Below are 22,924 nucleotides of genomic sequence, written 5' to 3'. Positions count from 1 at the left end.
GTATTCTGATAATTGAATGAGCTGCCTTATTGATAGCTATCCTAGCAAATCCTCATGGCTTATCAATTTTTAAAGAATTTGAAAATATCACGTAATTAATTCACACTAAAATTATACAAAGCATGCTTCATATTGATAATTGCAAATGCCTTTCAGAAAATGAGACAGATTGAGGGTCAGTATCAATTATTATTAGAAAAAATGGATATTTTTGGATTCTAGATAAAACTGTATCTTGTGGTTTTTAAAGAAAAAGAACAGTAAAATCATAAATTAATTATATTCTATTTCTAAATAAATAGTTATAGTTAATTATTTGTAAAAATATGTAATTATATTATGGTGAGTCAGGGGAGAAGGCTCTTGAAAAGTGTTTTCTTGGGAAGTGTGTCTCTCTCTAGATCATTTTGAAGAACATTTTACCTTCAAAAAGATGGTCAGAAGTTTTAGTTGTACTAGTTTTCCTTGTTGTACAATATCACAAGAGACACATAGGAACACATGTCAGTGTATTTTTTCACATGAATATTTTTGTAAACTTCTTTTTATCACCAAAAAAAGGATACTACTATTCCTACTACTACCTTGTATTCATATAATGCTTTATAGTTTATAGAGCACAGTTAACTATCTCATTTTCACCCTTGCAACAACTCTGTGAGATAGTCAACCATCCAAGTAATGCTATCATCACTTTATAGAGGAGGAATTTGAGGCCCAAAGACTTTGAATGACTGGCCCAACATCACACAGCTGGCAAGTGAAAAGAGCAGAATTTGAATCTATTTTTTGAACTTTAGTTTCCTGCCACTCTGCATCCTTCATTGTCAAAAAGTTGTGAAAAGATATCTGATGGATTTTAGTGTAGGAAGTGTTACCCTTTGTGATAATAATGTCAATGAACTACTTTTTTGTGTTTTGTTTTTTTTTTTAGGCTGGAAATTGAATCCAGTTGTGGGCGCAGTCTATAGTCCTGAATTCTATGCAGGTAAGAACATCTCTGTGCATGACAATGTCTTTACTTTTTCTTTTTGACTTTTTTTTTTCCAGTTTGTGTGCCCTGCTGATCACGAGTGGAGTTTGTAGAGTGGACTGAATAAATAAATATCTTGATATGTTTTGAATGATTTCTTTGGGCAAAACAAAAAGAGTATTTAAAAATCACAGAAATAAAGACTCATTCATTTAAGATATGGTATATGAAGGTAAGTATGGGAATCCTCCCCTTTAACATCACTTTTGCCTGAAAGAAGCATATTCACTTTTTTGATACCTGATTGGAAAAAATGTAAATTGATCTACAATTATTTTCCTTCAATATGCTTACCTGTGTAAGCCACACACTTTTTTATTTAGTTTATGTTACACTGTTACCAGGAGAGCAAGATGGATAATTAATTATCTGTACAATTCAGACATGAGGTAGGAATGAAACGGCTACTGGAAAAAAAATTTGATTAACCAGAAGGCTCCTCTACTCTTTCTGCATTGATCAGTTACACTTGGTGATTGATTGCTTCCTTGTCCACTTTGGCATCACGTCTGTATGTCTTCACCTCAGCACGATGGGTAAGACAGCGTGTCTGCAATGAGCGTTCCACTACACTCTACCTGTAGTAAATTGGCTATCAAAAATTTGAGGAAAAAAGCAGCATGTAGTGTTGGAATCTCAGAAGCCATGAGTTTTGATCCGAGTTAAGTCCCTTAAATGATTTTGTGACACTGTAACTCTTCAACCCAATTATTTTCTCACTCAGTGAACAAGTTCTTTATCTATCGGCTTAGAAACATAGCAGCTGAGTATTTAATTGCAGAGGTCATCACTGAAAAAGAAACTCTTTTTTTTTTTTTAGGATATCGAGGAATGTGGAACATATTTGTATATAAGAGAGACAGTATGCTATAGAGACTTCCTCAGATCCAGGAAGACCTGGGTTCCCCATTTCTGCTTCACAATGGCTTAGTAACCCTGGGAAAGTAATTTAACTTTTCAGTGTTCTGAATGACACTTTTTTTTGAGGCAATCAGGTTAAGTGACTTGCCCAGACTTGTCACATAGCTAGTAAGTGTCTGAGGTCAGATTTGAAATCAGGTCCTCCTGTTTCCTGGGCTAGTGCTCTATCCAGTGCACCTAGCTGTCCCTCCGCATTCTGAGCAACACTCTAGTCTTAAGAGTCTTTTTAGTCTTAAAAAAGTTGCAGAATGGATTTCCTCTTCAAGTTCCCTATATTAATTAGATCATAGGTCTCAGCCATATACTTATATATGATTTAAAAAAATCATAGTGAGGAATATACACACATATGCATGTATGCTTATATACCTACATGTATGTGCATGAAAGAATAAATATATGTATTTGTAACATGTTATGGAAGGAAGAGATAATTTACATGTGGGTTTTGATTATATGCCCGTTTGTGGTTGTTCAGTTGTTTCAATGGGTGTCTGACACTTCATGATTCCTTTTGGGGTTTTCCTGGCACTAGAGTGATTTGCCATTTCCTTCTCCAGATCATTTTATAAATGAGGAAACTGAGGCAAACAAAGTTAAGTGAATTGTCCAGGGTCACACAGGTAGCAGGTGTCTGAGGCTGGACTTAAACTCATGTATTCCTGACTCCAGGTCCAGTGCTCTATCCACTGTGCCACCTAGCTACAGATTAAATGCCAAACACATAGATAAAAGAAAAACAATGTGGTCTTTTATTCAGATATTTGAGCCATATGATGCCTGTAGTCTGGAGTTTTTCAGTTTTCACCTATGTGTTTGATGACCTATTGACCCAGCCTTAGGGAAAGTGAATTCTGTTTGTGAATAGCTGAAGGGAATGTTTCAGTGGGAAATGAATCTAAACTATTGAGAATTACATTTTTAATTATCCATGGATTTCAGCCTTCCACATTCTCCTAGTTCACCATTGTTCCTGAAAATTGAGTGACTGATCTATTACAAGTAAGCCATTTTACTAAGGTTCTTTCTTTGAGGGGTGAAAGTGGAAGGAAGAGGGGTGAAAGTAGAAGGAGGAAAATAATTTCTATGTCTGGTTTTGCCAGTTAATTCTCATAGCTGAAGAGTAGAAAACACTTTTTAATATGTACTCACAGTAGCATGCTGAGGTTTGCAGCCGTTACTGGGGCATACATTCCCCACTGGCTTTGAAGAAAGCTCTGGCTTAGGAGCCCAAGTAGCAACTTAGTAGTGGCATTACAAACAATAGATTTCATGCAACAGGCAAGACATTGCTTGTGTATAAAACTGAGGGTAGTTAGAAGCCTGGACTACAAGTATGGTTGGGTCATAATTGTCTTCTTTCATTTTTTTCTAAAATCGTAATCACAAAAAAATCCAGCCCCAAACAAATGGTAAGTGATGAATAGGATATGTATTAATTTAGAAAAAGGGAGTAGATTTTTTCCCTAGTCTCAAATCTAATTTGACTACAATTGTTAGTCACATTAGTCTCAAATTTTCTTTTTAAAGCCTATTTATGTATTTGCCTACAGGAATAGAATTACAGTTATTTGAGAGTGTTGGGTGGCTCAGTGTATAGAATACTGGGCCTGAGTCAGGAAGACCCAAGTTCAAATCCAGCTTCAGTTACTTACTAGCTATGTGACCCTGGACAAGTCTCCTAACCTCTGTTTGCCTTAATCTACTGGAGAAGAAAATGGCAAACCACCCCTGTATCTTTGCCAAGACCCCATAACTAAATCACTGAACACACATTCTAAAGTTACATAAAATATAGGCCTATACTCCTAAGCCAATAAAGTTTTGACCCAGATTAAAAAAGTTTTAATAAGAATTTTAAATATTGTCTCCTAAAACTGCACATCACTTCATTTCTTTCCACTGCATCATGATTAGCTTAACTAAACTTGCAAAGTGAAAGTTATCTAGATATTTATTTCCAACCAGATGAACACTGAAACACTTTAACCTTAATGATCTATTTTAGGTGAAAGTTTTGCATCTGATTCAAACAGACTCCTGTAGTTCTCTTTCCTCTGCTTGCATCAGGATGCAAAACAAAATGAAAAGTCAAAAGCACATGAACAGGCAGATATGTATATATGTTGATCTCTATGTGTTTGTGTGGACAAAACTTAAGACTTTCAAAAGCTTGGGAAAGATTTGAAGAAGACTTTATATTAAAGTGTTTGCTGACCTGAAAAAAATCTTGAATTGATCTAAAATTGACCAATATATTTCTATTTTAGCCTGTACATGTACACAGAGGAACTCATTCATATAAAGTATCTATCCAAATGCCTGGATAATATCCATTTAGTGGGACCATACAAATTTTTATTATTGTTCAGTTGTTTTTCAGTCATGTACAACTCTTCATGACCCCTTTGGGGTTTTCTTGGAAAAGCTACTGGAATAGTTTGAGATTTCCTTCTCCAGCTCATTTTACAGATGAGGAAACCGACACAAAGAGGGTTAAGTCACTTTCCTAGCATCACTCACCTAATAAGTATTGGAAGCCAATTTGAACTCTTTTGAACTTTCCTGACCAAGTGTTCAAATCCAGCCAGAGTCTAGCTACGTGCTCATGAATTGATATTAGATATTTGAGATGTTCCTTACCTCAGACATAGGCTCTATTTTCAATGCTGAATGTATCTAAGTTGAAAGAGAGGCTGTGACATTGATTTGATTTGGGCATTTAAGCAGTTCTAACCTGAATCTGCATGAAATAGGAATTTGAGTCATTAGTCATTTCTGTATATGTGACTTTTTATTAATGATGACTATAATAATATTCCCATAGTATAATTATTGATTTTCAAAGCTTATGCAGAATTAACAACCCAGCCTCCAATTGTCTCTCAGAATAGGGCATGAAGAGTTCGCATATTTTTGTAAATTAAAATCAATATTTTCAATCTCTCCTAAAGGTAATTTTCCTAATTTAGTGGACTTTTCCCTAACATTTATTTTCTTTTTTAATTATAAAATGGCAGGTTATTGATTTTTGCATATAACCTCTTGAAGTCCCCAATGCATTTTTATTGCAGGGTGGGGTTAGGGAGAGCAGTTGCACTTCTTAATGAGAACCTTTAATTATTAGCTCAACAGTATTAATTTTGTTTGATGAATTATGACATGCTTTCTCCTACAGCATAAAAGAAACATTTAGGAAGCTTTTATGAAAGAGACTTTCCAAGTGGTGGCTTTCTGAACTCTGAACTAGAATCACATACTCATAATTAAAAAAAAAATTACACATGTGTATCTAGTTTCCATTTTCAGATAGACACACAGACACATACAAAATCACTCTCATAGACATCTAAAATTTGTCTAAAGACTTGATTTTTTCCCTATTAACCTAAATAGGATTGATTTTTTAAAAATCTAATCGATTCCAAAGCTATAGGGAGAACCCAGAGCTGTGAGAAATAAAACGATGACATAAGCAACTACCTTTTTTCTTTGATAATGAAGATCTTTGACATTTTAGCCATGGTTTCTGACCATTCTCTACTTTTGGAGAGACAGATGTTAAACAGAGTTTGGAATATTTGAAACCATATGGAACCACAAGCAACTCTGAAGTTATTTAGTTTTATTATTGGTGGTTTTAAAAATGTTCAAGTGCTTGGCACATGCCAAAGATTCCATGGTCAGTAAAAAAAGGTCTTTTGCTTATTAATAAATGAAAAAATTTGGCCATTTCAGAAATATAGGTGATATTTCTACAAATAAAATATTAATATAAATACCTCTAATCTTCATAAATAAGCAAAAACAATACAAAACACAGGATTACACAAAGCTGTCAAGATGGTACTGATGGATGGGAAATTCACCAGTTTCTCAATTGCTGGTGAAGACACATGCTGCAAAGCTTAGCTGTATTGTATATCATATCTGCCAACTCATTTCTGTGATTAAATATTCCATCAGTGAGGCTATAAGATGAGAAAGCTTAACAAGATTCATAAGATGCACCACTTGAATACACATAATTCACTTCCTGGGATGGAGAGCACCCCGCATGCAAAAGAAAATTGGAATTGAGTTAAATTACTCCATAAGACAAGATCAATAGAGAAAGGAAAGATCTTCTAATGCAATGCAAATCTAAGATATAGTTATATCCTGACAACTAGAAGCAGACAATTAAAGTCAAAAGTGGAGGAACGTAGAGTAAATCAACTCTAAAACCTTGAAGATAATGGTAAACAGTGGACCTGATGACATTATTATTATTGGCATTTTTCCCTGAGTGTACACTCATAAAGGAAAAAAAGTTAAAAGAAAAATAATCTGGTGTTAGGAAAACACACGGCAGGTAAGAATATGGAATATGTGAGAGACTGGATAGGAATGGATGCCCGACATTGCCTGTGTTTGGAAGTCAAACTGCGGAAAGTGTATTTTTCTTCAGTTGTTTTGATGAAGCACTTTCCTGGTCCACTTGCAGTGTGAATCTGGAGGAAATTAGATCATCAAGAAACCAGATGTCTTTGATCTGTTGTTGAAATTACATTTCACTTACTGGTTATGCTTTAAAATTTTGGATTTTAGATAAAGTCAATGTTTCAGTGTTTAGGTTGAGATTTGCCTGTTGGTGTTGTAGTAGTGAACATCTCATTTCTCATTATCTTTCTGAAAAGCTTACCTGTGTTTTTTTTAATAAAATATTTTATTATTTTCCAGTTACATGTAAAGATAGTTTTCAACATTTGTTTTCATAGGATTTTTAGTTCCAAATTTTTCTCCCACCTTCCCTTCCCTCCCTCTTCTCCAATACAGAAAGCAATCTGATATAGTTTATATATGTACGATCACATTAAACATATTTCTGCATTAGTCATATTGTAAAAGAAGAATCAGAGCACAAGGGAAAAACTTCAAAAAAGAAGGAAATTTAAAAAGTCCCAAAAGTAGAAACAGTATGGTTCAATCTGCATTCATAATCCACAGTTCTTTTTTTCTGTATGTTGAGAACATTTTCTATCATGAATACTTTGAAATTGTTTTGGATCGTTGCACTGCTGAGAAGAGCCAAGTGTATCCCCATTGTTCATCACACAATGCTGCTGTTACTGTGTATAAAGTTCTCCTGGTTCTGTGAAAAGCTTACCTATTAAGGATATATGTTAGCAAGTTTCCATACGTTCCCTACATGCCTGCTTTTAAAGCCTCAAATTTGCTATGTAAAGCCTTCCAATTTACTGGTAACCACCCAATATCATGATCCAAACACAATCACAATAAACAACAAAAAACGACATTCTGGAATCAATCTGGTCATTCTCAAGCTAATACCATTCTTCAAGAAGAGCTGATCCGATCACATTTTTTGATGAAGAATTCCATTCTTCCTGCAGTATCATCTGTGTCCCAGGGCATGTAACTTCTTTGTGCTCACCCTGTTTACTCAGAGGGCTAGCCCACACTTTGCTGGCAGAGGCATCCCAGAAGCTCATGTTTTACTCCCACTTTTGACTTTGGGAACCCACTGAAGACAGTGATTTTTTTGACACGTTTTATTGATTTTACAAGTGTCTGGTTTAAATATGATGCATTGGAGTGAACAAGAAGCTTTATGTCCCAAATACACAGGATTTCTAAACTGGAAATTTTCCACTCCATAGACATTATTCTGTACATCTGCTTCTCTTTGTCTCCTGTTTGAAGTAGGATGTAGTTTGTTTCAGTTGCTTTCTTTTTTTCCCCTCCCTCTCCATCTTATTGATCTTCCATCTTTCTCACATTAAACCCTGAAAAGTCTGATCACTGCCTTATCCATTTCCAAATCTGAGAGCTGGAATTTCTCTCAAGTGATTTGTGGGATAGTCTCAGTGCTTGTTTATACTCAAAATTGTATTTCCTAAAGAAAGGTAGAAAAGCTTTCTGCTCCCAAACAAATTTCTCTGATAACCTCTAATCAGGGATGATGGGTTAGTTTTGTGATCACATTCCCCCTTTTGCAATCAGTTTGAACAAGAATCAAATGCCTGATGTGTGTGTGTGTGTGTGTGTGTGTGTGTGTGTGTGTGTGTGTGTGTCCCCACCATCTTTGGAGTCAGTTGCTTTCTGCCCCTCTGCCACTTAGGTTTGAAAATCATCAATGGCTTTTGCTAAAAGCAAGCCTCTATATTCTTTACTAGTATCATAAGATCTTTCCCAGCTTGCTACAATTATTCTTTGTTACGTGAAATTGTATTTCAGTGCATCATTAAAGTCTCCTCCTCTGCCTTCCCTTGGGTTTGAATAGTCTCAACTCACCTTACATGTAGTAGCTGCTTTGAAATTCCTTCCTACTTCATTCATTCTCTGCAAAGTTGCATTGTGAAGAGGTCACTGCTAATAGACTGGCTAATATTGCAAGGGAATGGAATGTTTTGGTTAATCTAATATTTTAATCCATAGTCACATAGGCCCACAGTAGAAAGAGAGATGTTCCCTTTGACATATTCATTCTTTAAGTGGAATGTAGAATGCTGTGGGGATGGGAATAGGGGAAAGAGAATCTGTTTAGAATATAGCACCAGTCCTAACCCTTTAGACCTGAATTCCAGTTCTATTTTTGCCACTAAATGTGTGACCAGGGTCACTGAATGTTTCTGATCCTGTTTCTTCACCTATAAAATGAATTCTAAGGGGGCAGCTAGGTGGCACAGGGGATAGGGCACCAGCCCTGGATTCAGAAGTACCTGAGTTCAAATCCAGCCTCAAACACTTGATACTTACTAGCTGTGTGACCCTGGGCAAGTCACTTAACCCTCATTGCCCTGCAAGAAAACAAAAAAAAAACAAAAAAAAAACAACAAAAAAAGAATTCTAAGGTGATTTGCAGCCTAGTTTCTATCAATCACAATTCCATATTCCTCTTGCAGATTATTCATTTTCAAACAATTAAAAATACAACTCAAAATATTTTTTTAAAAAACCAATTATTGCATTGTAGGGTAGACGAGAGTGTTTATTGATGAGAGAAATTTTCATTAAACAGAATGCCAGAGAAAACCATCATTTTTCTATGGTTCTCGATGAGTTAGTCTATCTTTTTATACAGTTCTAAGTTGCAAAAGTAAAGATTATCCTGATTAGATTAAATTGTTCCGGAGGTTATATGTACCTGCCATAGATATCACAAGTCTTGTAGTTGTGTCAAGAAGGTTGTAAATGACTTCCAGTTTCTAGACTTTCAGTTCAAGCTGAAGCTTGATGCCTTCCCCTGTCAGCTTCTGAAAGGACACAGACTTTCCTGACTCATGTTTCAACTTCTTTGTCAATCAGCATCTACATCTTTAGAGATCATGCTACCTGGATAGAATTCCATAAGAATTTTTCAGCTTTTAATTCTCAGTGAATGCATTTGGTTGCCTGAATGGATTCCTTGCTACATAACTTTAGTCTTCCTCTTAGATAGTAAGTCATTAAGTACTGGTGATATAAAGAAAAGCAAAAACACAGTCTCTACCCTCAAGGATAGTAGTTTGTCCCTTGCTCTGGCCCACTCGATAAAGCAGACCTTTCTAATCTGCCTACATACACATACACAATATATATTTAGGTGTACACACACTCTTAATAATTTGAAGTATATGTTTGGATAGGAACTGGATATTGTGAATTCATTGTTATAGGGAACCCCATGATGAAGGAACTCCCTATACCAAGGCAGGTTAGCACCTTTTCTGCAATTAATAGTCTTAGAGAATCACCTGGGGCACTGAGAGTTTCAGTGACTTGCCTATGGTCACACAGCCATTGTGTGTCAGAGATAAGACCAAAACACAGATCGTCCTGGCTCTGAAGGCCAGCTCTTGATTCACTCTGCTACATTTTTCTTGTCTTTGTGTATGTGTTTCTCCAGGAATCCTGAAGATGACTGCATTCAACTTTTTGTTTTAGAATAGTTTCATTAAACACTAGAAATAGTCTTTCATGAGTCCTTTATCCCACGATGCATCTTTGTGTAGCATACGTTTATAATACATACAAGCAGACTAAAATTGAACCTCTCAGAACTATGACCCTCTTTATTGGTAGGAAGGGAATGGGCTAGAAAAAAAATCATATTACATGTAATTGGGAAATATTTCATGAAATAAATTTTAAACATTTAAAGAGACACCTTATTAACTTATATATATATGCATATATTATATATATATGGAATATAGTTGTGATTTTTACCTTCAATACATGAAATGCTTGTATTCTATAATTAATTGTTTCAATTAAATACTTGTTGATTGATTGTTTCTGTTGCACATGAAAATCTCAAGAAAACCAGAGTTTTCTTGGTAACTTCACAACAGCTAATGGTGTCGGATACTTTGAAGACATAAATTAGTAGAAATATTTAAGTAACTGGCAATTGGACTCCAGGTCCCTGATACAAAAACCCTCTAGAACTGTCTCTTTGGGCATTTTGCTGAAAGGATGAGGGCAGTACAAATTTACCTAGTAGTAGGGAAATGAGGGAGCTAGGTGGCACAATGGGTAGAGTGTCAGGTCTATAGTCAGGAAGTCTCATCTTCCTGAGTTCAAGCCTGACCTCAGATACTTTGTGACCCTAGGAAAGTCACTTAAGCCTGTTTGCCTCAGCTTCCTCATCTGAAAAGTGAGCTGGAGAAGGAAATGGAAAATATGCCAGTATCTTTGCCAAGAAAACTCCACATCGAGTCAGACACGACCAAAAAAAGTCTGCATGGGAAGGGAGATACTGAGCGATTAAGAAATTAAAATAAATTAAAGAAATTAAAATTTCTAAGAACATATTATTTCAAAAAATTATTACTTTTTTTTCTCCTGGAAACCACTCAGCATTATTTATATATAAACAGAAATCTCCAACAATGTCTGTACGAGGGATATACTCTTATGGTCTCTTTCAATGTGTATCTATAAGAAACTATAGCGGGTAGCTAGGTGGCGCAGTGGATAAAGCACCAGCCCTGGATTCAGGAGGACCTGAGCTCAAATCTGGCCTCAGACACTTGACACTAGCTGTGTGACCCTGGGCAAGTCACTTAACCCTCATTGCCTCTCCCCCCCCCCCCCCAAAAAAGAAACTATAGGAGCCTTCGATTTGCTGTTGGTGGATTTTAAAATTAACAGAAACATAAATGTATTGAACATTATGTAGTGAATCTCTATAAGGAAAGAAGAAAACAAAGTTTTAAAGCTCATGTAAAAAGAGCCTTTAAAAGAATTACTCATTGACATCATAGCATGGTTAACAATAACTTGGGGGTAGCCATACATAGTCCCTTTATGTTTGCAGGTCCAAGGAGATAGATCAGATGCCATACTTAATATACTTTGGGAAGAAAGAATCCATGGCTTTTCAGTTCAGTTTGTTAGAATGCAGGGATTATAAGGTAAAGATCATCAGATCAATTGTTCCATAGGCCAGTTAGCTTTGCTCTGTTTCAGGGCTATTGATTGCATCCTTAACTTGGTCACCCAACTCTCACATGTATGCTGTTGGTTCAGAGTGGGGATCAGAAGAGTATGAGTTCATCTATTACTTCTTCACGGGGAATATATTCAGTGGGGGTACCTTACTGTTGTCAAGTCATGGACTATATTCGTATACACCTAGGATTATTACGTACAGTGCTCAAAGTAGTGCACGTAGCAATACTTAATAAGGGTTAAATGAATAGATGGTTTTCTTTCTTTAAAAAAAAACAAACCCAAAAACCCTCACGATGGTTAATGGATAGATTAACCACTAAAAGGGTAAGAGGGGTCAGGTTGTATCTGTACTTGTCCACCATTTGTGGCCAAGTTAAGTGTAAGTTAAAGGTAGTTTTAGTATTGAACTCCAGGATTGTTATAATATCTGAGTACTGGAGTGAGTGGCACCGTATCTGTGAGCAAAGAATAGAGAAGTGCAAAGGAGATTTTGTTTTTGTGTTTTTATTTGCTTTGCAATTCAATTGAATGTCATTTCATTTTTGAAGATTTTTTCCTCTTACCAATTAGAGTATCCATCCTTGTAAATTTATAGCACACCATTATTAGTTCAAGTGATTAAGTCATTATGTAAATATAGACAAATTAGTCAAATATTATTTAATATTCTTTATGTTAATTAAACAAATACTCATATTCACAGGATAGAAAAAACTACCAGAGGTTTAAAAAAACATAGAGCTAAAATACTAACATACAAATGGCAAAACTCTACTTAGATTAACAGCATTGATGACAGTTAATGCATTTCTAAAACTTCTATGGAACTGTTACAACCCATTACAGTCGAAATATTGGTTTATGAAAAATTAATAAAGTCAGTAGAAAATGGAATTCAGCATCTGTACTAGCGATTTACACCAAAGGAATGATCCAGAATTAATTATGCCTTATGCTACATTATAATGAGTTTTTCATTAAAATGTATACCATTATGGAAACTAAACAAGGATTATTCAAAGAATAATGCCAACGGCTGTTATTTTTTGAGAGATTAAATTAGTTAATGGGTTATACATTTAAATCTGGTGCAAGGTTAATTGACATGCATTTATCATTGTGTTAAACTTGGCATAATTTTAAAGAAATGTATACCCCAGTATCACAAATATTTAGTCTGGGACTTGTGTGCATTATTGCTTTGTATGTTTGTTTGTGGGTTTTGTTTTTTTTTTTTTGGTATATGTGATACATAAATAAAATGAAGGTATTTCCTATTAAAGCCATTGCCTTCAAACACTTGATCATTTGTCAGAAACAATTTTCGTGATCTGAAATATTCGATACTTATTCTCTGCCCTAAGTTGATTTGGGGTGGGAGGGTGTTTTTAACAAACAAGCCATTTAAAAAAAATAAATATACATAAATATATTTCCTACTCTGACATAGTCAAGACCAGATGACTAGTTCTGCGGTTGTTTGTTTGTTAAGGGAATTTTTATATTGTTACGTGTTGGACTATATTATACGGCCACTAAGTTTCATTTGAACCTGATTCTGTGACTATTGGAGTTGTTTGGTTTTTATTATTTAAAAACAAAAGAAAACAAAACTCTAACCTACAAAGCAGAGAAGAGTTTAGGATTTTTACTCAGAAAATAGAAAATTTGAAAACAGAAATCATCAGCTCTTGTGTGGAAGCTGCTTTAAAAAATCTACTACCTTCAATGTTTTTCTTTTTATATTACTTTTTTCCTTGAAGAAATAATGAAATAAAATGTCTGAAAAGAGTTAATGTTCATAATTGGGGGTATTTGGCCCAGCCATGTCAAGTAATACAAAGTTGCCATTTATATCTTCTTTACCTTCCTTACCTTAGTCAATGAAATGATCATATCCCAGTCATTGCCAGTGGCTTGCTGTCTTGCCTTTTCTTTTCTTTTCTTTTTTTTTTTTTTAAAGAAAAGATACAAATCAGCCCATTGTATCTTTGGAAGGCCTTAGAGGTCCCTTAATGACTTCTTGAAGATATAAATGTGGTTCAGTAGGAATTTCCCTGTAAATACTCATCAACATTGTTAAACACACAAACACAGTGAATTAGTGTTAGCATCCAACTTCCCTGGACTAGTTTAAGTGTACAGAGCTGCATCGAGAGAGGTTTCCACTTATTTATAGGTTGGAGAGCTTGTTGAATATAGTTAGGAAAACTTCAAGATTTCTAGGTAGCCATATTTTAAGTTGCTTTCATAATTTCTATGAGTTTAATTTTTGCTCATGAGGTAATGGAATGTCCCTTATCCATACGTTATAACCTCCCTCCCTTCCTCCCATTGCCTACCACATTGTTCTGTATAGGGTAGGTCCTAGAATGAGTCTTACCAATAGGTATGTGTGCAGGTGGCAGTGAATTGGGATTTGTTTAATCCCATCACTTTTTAAGTTACCTTCATACCACCTGTTCAGTGAACATGATAATTTTTAAAATGAAAGTGAATGAAAAAAATTCAGAAGGCTTTGAAAATTTTGTGCTATCACTAGTATCCCATAATGTTTTAGACTACAGGCTAGGAATCACTAGGTAACAGAAATATTCTAAACCAGCCTTGCAAATAGACTTGCCTGCAATTGATACAGCTATACTAGTTAAGTAGGCAACAGTAACTGATTTCATTCATGCAACTACCAGTATGACCTTTTTGGCAGGGTTGGGGTAAGAAGGACTCAAGATTGGGAAGCAAGTTTATGGAGAGTGCTCTATTAAGAAAATCTGATTTATGAAGAAGAAAATTTACTAAATAAATTGGAGGGAAAATTATACACATAATAAAAAAATCATTTTAAGGAACCATTTAAATACAAATAACCTCTAACCCCCCACCTTTGCATTTCAACAGGGATTTGATTTATAAACAATTTCATTTACAAATAACTTGTATTTGAAATAAATTGAAGAGTTTATCAATCTGGTATACCCCAAAACTCATTTTCTATCAAGTCATAGAATGTTAATGGTCATTTTTCAGATAAGGGAACAGTAGCTCAGAGAGGACAAATGATTTGCCTGAGGTCATACAGATGAGGCAGTAGCCCTAAAAACCATCAAGGTAATCATTATGAATATATTGCTTAGGTTGGCTCCATGTTACTTAGGTGGCTTTTAGACAATGTTTAATAATAAGGGCTGGCACACCAGGGCTATCAGATATATTTTTTTTCAGTGGATTAGAAACCAATGGTAGTAACAATAAAGGGTAAGAGTTACCCCCTTTGTGGAAGATGCAAAGGTTTCAGAGGGTGTCAAACCTAAGGCTCACCAACCTGCTCTCCCACATGGACCCCTACTCCAGAAACTCCTTCAGTTTCAAAGGATTTTGTGTAGCCACATCCACTCAAACCTACAGTGATCCTAAAACTACACCATTGGGCTTACTTTTTCTTTAGTCAGAGGACACAATCAGTTCAACATCAAGATAGTTAACCAAGTTACTTAACAGTAACATAATCTCTCCAGAAATGTAAGACATACTCTTCCACAAATATATAAAATGTTAGTAAAGACAGTGAGCACACATAGGAAATCACACATAAAGGGCACATGTGACAAATCTCTGTGAAATGGTGGCTCACATCTGTGATTTCAGGGTCACTGATTTCTTCTTGTGATGACAGCATCTTTTGGGGGGTGGCATCCATGCTCTACTTAATAACACTAGTACCTGCTTAATAATTGCACCTCTCTCCCAGGGCTATGGTAAGGATAAAATGAGATATTTTTTAAGCCCTTGGCAAATCTTAAAGTGCTTTATAAGTGCTAGCTATTATAATTTCTTTTCCCTTCTGTGTTCTGCTAATGTTGTGGAGATGATTGGTTATATGTATGTAGTCTCTGCTCCATAGATGCTTGCTGGTCTTGTTGCTTAGCTGGTCCTGTGATATCTCTGTTGATTATGTTGCTCAACTGGTCTTGTAGTCTCCGCTAATCATTGCTCTCATAGCTGTCAGGTCTGGAGACTTGGATGAGATGCTCTCTGGTACTGAGTTCTGGACTCATTTCTTCAGTACTACCTAAAACTTTTTACTTTCATTCTTCCAGAGGCAGGCTCACAGGTCTTGGCAATAGCCAACAAACCCTTCTTACGAAAATCAAACAAAGTGACTCCCAGGCTAAGTTTAGGACTTTTTTGACCCCAATGTCTGGGTGAAGAGCAAAGCCTTCTGTTGTAGATAACTATATAATTTTAGGATAGATTCTCTTAGATACGCTTTAGATTTTCTCCAACTTAACACACGAATGAATAAGAGCCAGAAAAAAAAGGTAAGCTAAGGAGATAAAGTCATTGTTCTGGTTCCTTCCAACCCACATGACTATCTTTGTTGAGCACATCTAGCAGTGTTTTATTGGTTTTTTGCTATACTTTTATAACACAAAAACCCCTCAGTTTCTCAAAAAGGAAATGATACATGGATAACGTTTGATCTATGTATCCATTCAGTTGTTGCCACTGTAAAGGTCCAGAATAGCAGTTTTAACCATAGTCATTTTGACTAAACCATTTAAATAAATAATAATATTAAAAGTAACTAAGTAGTGCTGTGGATAGAGTGCCTGGCTTAAAGTCAGGAAGACTCCTTTAGCTGTGTGACCCCGTGTAAGTCACTTAATCCTATTTGCCTCAGTTTCCTCATCTGTAAAATGAACTTGGAAAGGAAATGGCAGACCACTCCAATATCTTTGCCAAGAAAACCCCAAATGAGGTCACTGTCTGACAAAACCAAAAAATTACTGAACAATGAAGAACAATATTAATAGCATTCGTTAGCACTTTAATGTTTACAAAGCACTTTCCAAATGTTATTTTATTTTCACCACAGCCCTGGAAGGTAGATACCATTACTATCCCCATTTTGCAGATGAAGAAACTGAGACGGACAGATTAAGTGAGGTTCACACAGCTAGTAAGTGGGTAAGACTGAACTTGAACTTAGGTCTTTTTGACTGCAGGTCCAGTCCTCTATCTATTGAACCATTCCACTGACTCGAATTCTTTTATACTTTTAATAAAGCTTGAGACAATCAAACCAAAGAACTCTCTTTCTTCTACCATGGAAGGAGGAGAGGTTAAAAAAATGCTTGGGGGGGCAGCTAGGTGGCGCAGTGGATAAAGCACCGGCCCTGGATTCCGGAGTACCTGAGTTCAAATCCAGCCTCAGACACTTGACACTTACTAGCTGTGTGATCCTGGGCAAGTCACTTAACCCCCATTGCCCCACAAAAAAAAATGGTTGGCTTCATTACTTTAATTCCCCTTTGTGAGATGGAGAAAAATGTTTTCAGACTTTTTGTATTGAGGCATTTTTCTTTTTCTACAACTATACAACTTTTTTTGGAAAAGTTATTCTCAAAGTAATAGAAGGAGATCATAATCACTAGAAACCTTGGTGTAAGAATCAGGAAAGACCTATGGTAGACAACTGAGTTTCTGTGTACCTCACTTTCAGCATCTATAAAACTGGCCTCATAAAACATGATCTCTCCTAACATGGATAGTCATGAGACAAAACTCAACTGAGGTAATAGAATAGATGTGAAATTTGGAAGGTAAGTTATCTAAATTCAAAACGTTGTTAGAAGAGAAATCATTATTAGTAGCACTTTTAAAAACAAAGACTGTTGGAGAATGGATTTGGCACTGATTTTTTGCAGGCTGCTTATTTCTTGTCTTGATTTTTTTCCCTTTTAATGTGTGATCAAAGGTTCCTCCCTGGAGTCATACCAACTATAAAATTCCACTTTTCAAAAACTGCCATATCTTAGCATTATATTGGGTATATGAACAATAAGCCACCATTTCTTTTGGGAAAGCAGGAGGGCCTTAGATCTCCCCTCTTCTATGTTATTAATCATATTTATGTGACACAGTCCAGGAAGGTAGAGAAGACAGGCAGCCATAGCTGTCAAAGAGAACCAGAAAGGTATGGTAGAAATGATAGGCAGGGGGCAGCTAGATGGCGCAGCGGATAGAGCACCGTCCCTGGAGTCAGGAGGACCTGAGTTTGCGTCCGGCCTTAGACACTTGACACTTGCTGGCTGTGTGACCCTGGGCAGGTCACTTGGCCTCAATTGCCTCACTAAAAAAAAAAAAAAAAAAGAAAAAAGAAATGATAGGCAAACACAGCTGGCTTCAGCCATGACAGACAGACAGAGCTAGCACCCAGGACCAGAAAAATCCCAAATCTTCAGACAAAAAACATCTAGGACAATAAAGTTCAGACTTTCAAACAAGACTAAGAGCCATCAGATTCATCACTAAACTTACCTAATCTGAGACTTTTATAGTCGGTATGAAACAAGTGTTGTTTAGCCTGGACCGCTAAACAGGAAAAGCTAAGATTCCTTCGGTCTAAATCTATTTAAATGCAGTCTTGAAAGACAGACCCCACACACTCATTTTGAGTGGTTTAAAACCTTCATACTATTCCCCAGAAATAGACAGTCACTTAAACATACCAGGTAACAACTCCAGAAACTACTTACCCAATTTAGATACTGAGAGTTGGCCAACAAGAGAACCAGTTTTTATACCAGGACAGTTGTTAAAAACCAGAGCCAACTCATTAACCAAGACAGAGGTATTAAGCATTCACTTATATGGATCCTTTCCAGAAGCATATTTTGAAAACCATATTTTATTTTTATTTTGTGGCCTGAGGGTAGGGGAAAGTGTGCCATTGATTATCAAGTATTTCAAGCATCCTATTTAGGAGTCCAACCTACAAAACAACTATACTGGAAACATTTTTTCCCCTCTGGTATTGAAAAGAAAAAGTTTTATAGATGCCTTTGCGGTGGTGGTGGTGGTGGTGTTTTATAGAAGTTATTTTCCAGTACCCCCCATATACATGTACTTGTGTCTGTGAGAACCACAGAACTCTCCTTTATAACAAAAAAACCCATTTAGCACCTTGTCTGAATTTGTATGCAACATTATACACCCATAGTTCCACATCTCTTTATCGTAGGAACTATAAGTGAAAGAAACTTTCGAAATACTTTAGTCCATACTTCTCATGTTATGAGATGAGGAAGGTGAGCACCTGTAAGTAGAAGAGACATAATTCAAACCCAATGTCTTTCCACTACTCCATACTATAATCACTATTTCTACTATAGTCCATTTTGACCACAATGTTTTCATGTTCAGTATTATGTAGGGAAAAGCAGGGAATTTAATACATCTACTCTTAGGCACATATGGAAAGGAATACAAACCCTAAGTACCCAGTCACAGGATGATGCTTATAGGATAACACTCTGCCTTTCTTTCAAAGTTGTAAGATAAAATCAGAATTTTGCTTGCCTAGCAGAATTTCACCCTGACTTATGGATTTACTTGAGTTGACTCAGTCTTCTTTCACCAAATTCACAGAAAACAGCAGTGGATCCTTAAGGCACTTGGCTAATAAGTCAGTAACCATAGGAGTAAAAAACTTAAATAAATATGACTATTTTGAACCAATGGCAAGTTTCTATTTCAATCCTTCAAGCTGAGCCCATTAAGTACTTGAGTTCCTGGATAACCTGTGAGACCAAGCTCTAGGGTTAGAATTTCTTGGTGTTTTCTCAGAATAAGGTACCAAGGCTCACTATTATTCTTTTGTCACTGTTGTCTGTTGATTACACCACTCTTTAAACTTAGCATCCTTTCTTCATGGGGGTAATTTGAGGTAACCATAGCAGAAAATTTTCTGCTAATCCAAATAGTCCTATATTCTGCTGTCTCCTTTGTGTATTTTTCCATCATTTAGAATGCTGGTGGTTATTTTATCATAATTTACTCAGTATGACTTTTGGGGAATAATCTCCAGTTATTCACCCAAGACATAATTTGCTCCATTTGTTTGATGCCATTTCCGGTTATCAATAATCCAGCTTTTCATTTGAAATCAATGAATGACTTTGCAAAGATGCAAAAGGTAGATTTTTAAAAATCTAGCCTGCAGGACTTGTACATCTGTAGCCCTGGTTTTGGTATTTGAGTTCTAGTCTGCAAAAATAAGCTCAGAAAAGAGCCAAGCGTGATCATGAAAAGTGTGAAAAATCTCTCTCTGTATTTTTTAAAGTATAAAAGAAGAGCTCACTGGGAGACCCACATATGTATTTGCCCAATTGACTTCAGTTAAAAAAATAAACACTCAAAATTACATTAATATTAAATAATATTTTTGCTGTTTGGTTTTCTTGAGTTTCAAGGTTTTTTATACTAAAAGGTCACAGAGGTCCTAACTGAATACATAAATATATTATAAATTGGATGGGAATGCATATTTAGGTAATCTAAAAACTGAGCCCTGTGGCTGATGTTGATTGTTATTTTACAAAGGTCAGCCTTATGGCATATGGCTAGTGAGTGTGTGTGTGTGTGTGTGTGTGTGTGTGTGTGTATGTGTATGTGTGTGTCTGAGTAACAGGAAGGTATCTGAAGAACTTTATTCAAATACGGTTTCTTATATAAAACAACAGAAGAAGAACAAGATTTCATTTTATTCTGCCAGAATTTAGCATTCTAACAAAAATCCTATATTTCACTCTGTTGGGATTCTGTAAATTGTATCCAGGATATTGGCATGTCCCCTCAGGGCCTTATTGTCGAATAATTAAATCTCCTGGATATTTTCACTACAAATAGATTATTTTAAATTTGAAACATAGGTAACCCAAGAAACTTTACCACTCATTAAAATGAATCCTACTGACTTCAAAAATTCAAGTTATAAGTATTGACAGTATTATTTAAAGTAGATAGGATCACATATAAGACAACCTGGTTTTGTTGGGTGGAAGAAGTACATCTGAAGCAAAGTAGATAGCCTTTCCAAAAAAGGTGTATTCTTTCTGGTTGATTTAAAATCAGCATTTTCTTTTTAAAAAGTGGTTATGCAGAATAAAAATAGAAAATGTCAAATTAAGAAAAATTAAGACCTTCCAAAAATTTCCATTTATAGTTATGGTCTGTGATATAGCATTAATGGACTATAGTTATAGAAGGGAAAGATTTTAACTAATGAATTGGTTTTGGATTTTTGCGGGGTTTTTTGGCAGGGCAATGGGGGTTAAGTGACTTGCCCAGGGTCACACAGCTAGTAAGTGTCAAGTGTCTGAGGCCAGATTTGAACTCAAGTCTTCCTGAATCCAGGGCTTTATCCACTGTGTCACCTAGCTGCCCCTTTAACTAATGAATTGGGATTAGGATTGGGACAACCTAAGTCCTAGGACCTCATAATAATTTGTGTCCCCTCCCCCCACCCTGCCCCTGTGAAGCCAATTTTAGGAATTCCACTTGAGTTGTCATAGTCTGGAACTCTTAAGTAATCAGGGAAAGGAATGGAAGATGTCTGGTTGGTAGGCCAACATTCTGCAAATTGATCCCTTTTTTTTTTCATCTGCAAGTCTGTATGTGGAAAAGCTATATTTGATTCTTAATGGCATTGAGCTGTGTGTTGAGAATTTTAGGCATATCTTATTTTGGGAGATGGGTTCATAAAGAGTGAAAGTTGAGAAAGTATGAAATTAAGAAAGTTTGGATGACATTAAATGAGAATAATTCTTATTAGCAAGTCATCTTAACCACTTCAGATATGTAATTCAAAATTATAATACCCTGTTTACGCCTCCTTGCTCCCCAACATTTGCTTTTTATTTTCTGTGTTAACTCACATAAAAAAAACCATTAACAAGTAAAATTGAGCTTTCTTGCCCTCTAAGTCTGGGTTTGTTTTTCTCGCCTTCAGAAAATTGTTCTTCATACCCAAATATACCTGATGCTGTTAAAAAAAAAAGCTGGGAGAAGAATTTTTTTATTTGAACTTTGTTCTTTGAACTTAAAGGTTTTGTGGTCATTCTGTAGTTCTAGCTTTCAGTCTTAGGAGTAAGGCTTCAAGGAACAGAAGAACTCATTATTACAGCTAAATATTTGTAATAAATGGACTTTTTGAGGTAGAGTTAACTTCCATTCTTTTTTGGTGGTAATAGAGGAATAAACTGGAAGCGTTGACCTTATCCACCCAAGGAAGGTAACATGAACTTTAGGAATATCTTTTCATTGTCCATAATAGGTTAAAAATACATTAAATGCTTTTCAAAATTTCCTGAATATCTCTACTTTTTATTTGCGATAATAGAAAAGAGGTAAAATAATTCCTGAAGAATTTCTGATTTGAATAGCTTGGTCAAGCTATTCCGAATATATCATAAGAACAGGCATGTCTAAGATATCAGTTTGGGGGGGCAGTAATATGCTTGCTATCTGCTAACTTTTCAATTAGTGCAGGGAAAATAGTCATATGGATGGAAAGGAAGAATGCTGACTTGCATCCTTTATCCACAAGGTTAGTGGAGCAGACTCTTGAGCTGAAACAGGAGATTCAAAGAGAGGGGGCCTAGGTTATCAAAGAGTGGAAATAGTAATAGCAAAAGTCTTGTAGAGAGCTACTTTCCCCGTATGACTGGCTGTTTATATTGGCCAAGTAAAAGTAATAAATGTCGAATTGGTTCATCTTCTTACCTCCGTGCCTCCTGGGGGGAAAAAGTAGGCTGAGTCCAATAGAGCTCTGCAGGCAGAAAACATTCTCTTTGTATTTATTTGAAAGGCTAGCCTAACAGGTTTTCTGGAAAGCAGGTCTCCAAAATTTGCAAAATGATGATGATTCCTGCTTGGTGGGCTGGGTTGGGCAGAAACACTTTCCTCTTTTTCTTGAGAATTATTCATTGAGGTCTCTGAAATATAAGACCTGTGGGCAGACAATCTCATTGGTTCTTGTTGCCCCATGAACACTTGTATATGGCTGTGTTTTTTTTTTTTTTAATTTGACATAATGCCTCAGGTTTAGTGTGCGTGTTCCAAAACCAGATACCATCTCTCTCTCTCTCTTGTAGGCACGGTGCTGTTGTGCCAGGCAAACCAGGAGGGATCTTCTGTGTACAGTGCCCCCAGTTCACTAGTATACACTTCCACAAGTAAGCCAGTGTTGCGGCTCTATTTTTGTTTTGTGACATAAATATGAGTCAAATCACCTTCCCTGCCATGTAAGTTTCCCCTCCTCTCCCTTCCCTACCCCACTCTAGCTTTCGTGGAGGTTAAGGTGATAATCATTAGCATGCTTTTTTCTGTTTCTGTAGCATCTTATTCACTCTCCTCATTATCATCCCCGTCTGATTCCTCATAGTCTAGACATCAATTTCATTCTGTTATCTGCGGATAAGTCCCAATGGTGGAGGAACCACAGCCCTTTGCCTACCTTCTATCACAGCCTTAAAAATAAAAAAATAAAATGAAATTAACACTCCATAAATATAGCATGCTAAACTCTCCTCATTTCAAGGGGCATTAAGGCAGTGCAGTATATAAGATCAGCACCCTGTTTGCCATTTATAAAAGGGTTGCTTATCCTTGGCAAGTGGGTCATTTGCAAAGCTGTTTCACCAAATGTTCTAAGTGACTACTGTAAGAAAGAGGAATTGCTTC

The 22,924-nt window shown here is 36.0% G+C and overlaps 1 protein-coding gene across 31 annotated transcripts in view; it reads left to right on the top strand.

The window, feature by feature from the left end:
- Window positions 1-22,924, top strand: part of RBFOX1 (RNA binding fox-1 homolog 1) — a 2,803,489-nt gene that overhangs the window by 2,694,114 nt on the left and 86,451 nt on the right. For 26 of the 31 annotated variants that reach the window (XM_043976845.1, XM_043976841.1, XM_043976837.1 and 23 more), the window contains 2 exons: window positions 935-988; window positions 22,336-22,416. In XM_043976845.1, the coding sequence (XP_043832780.1) occupies window positions 935-988; window positions 22,336-22,416 (135 nt within the window). The remainder of the gene's footprint in view (window positions 1-934; window positions 989-22,335; window positions 22,417-22,924) is intronic. The other 5 variants (XM_043976864.1, XM_043976850.1, XM_043976848.1 and 2 more) reach the window with 1 other exon arrangement.

This window comes from Dromiciops gliroides, chromosome 1 (genome assembly GCF_019393635.1).
Source record: "Dromiciops gliroides isolate mDroGli1 chromosome 1, mDroGli1.pri, whole genome shotgun sequence".
In the NCBI taxonomy this organism is placed as follows: domain Eukaryota; kingdom Metazoa; phylum Chordata; class Mammalia; order Microbiotheria; family Microbiotheriidae; genus Dromiciops; species Dromiciops gliroides.
Note: the sequence above shows the minus strand (reverse complement) of the source record. Positions and strands in the feature narration are given on the sequence as shown.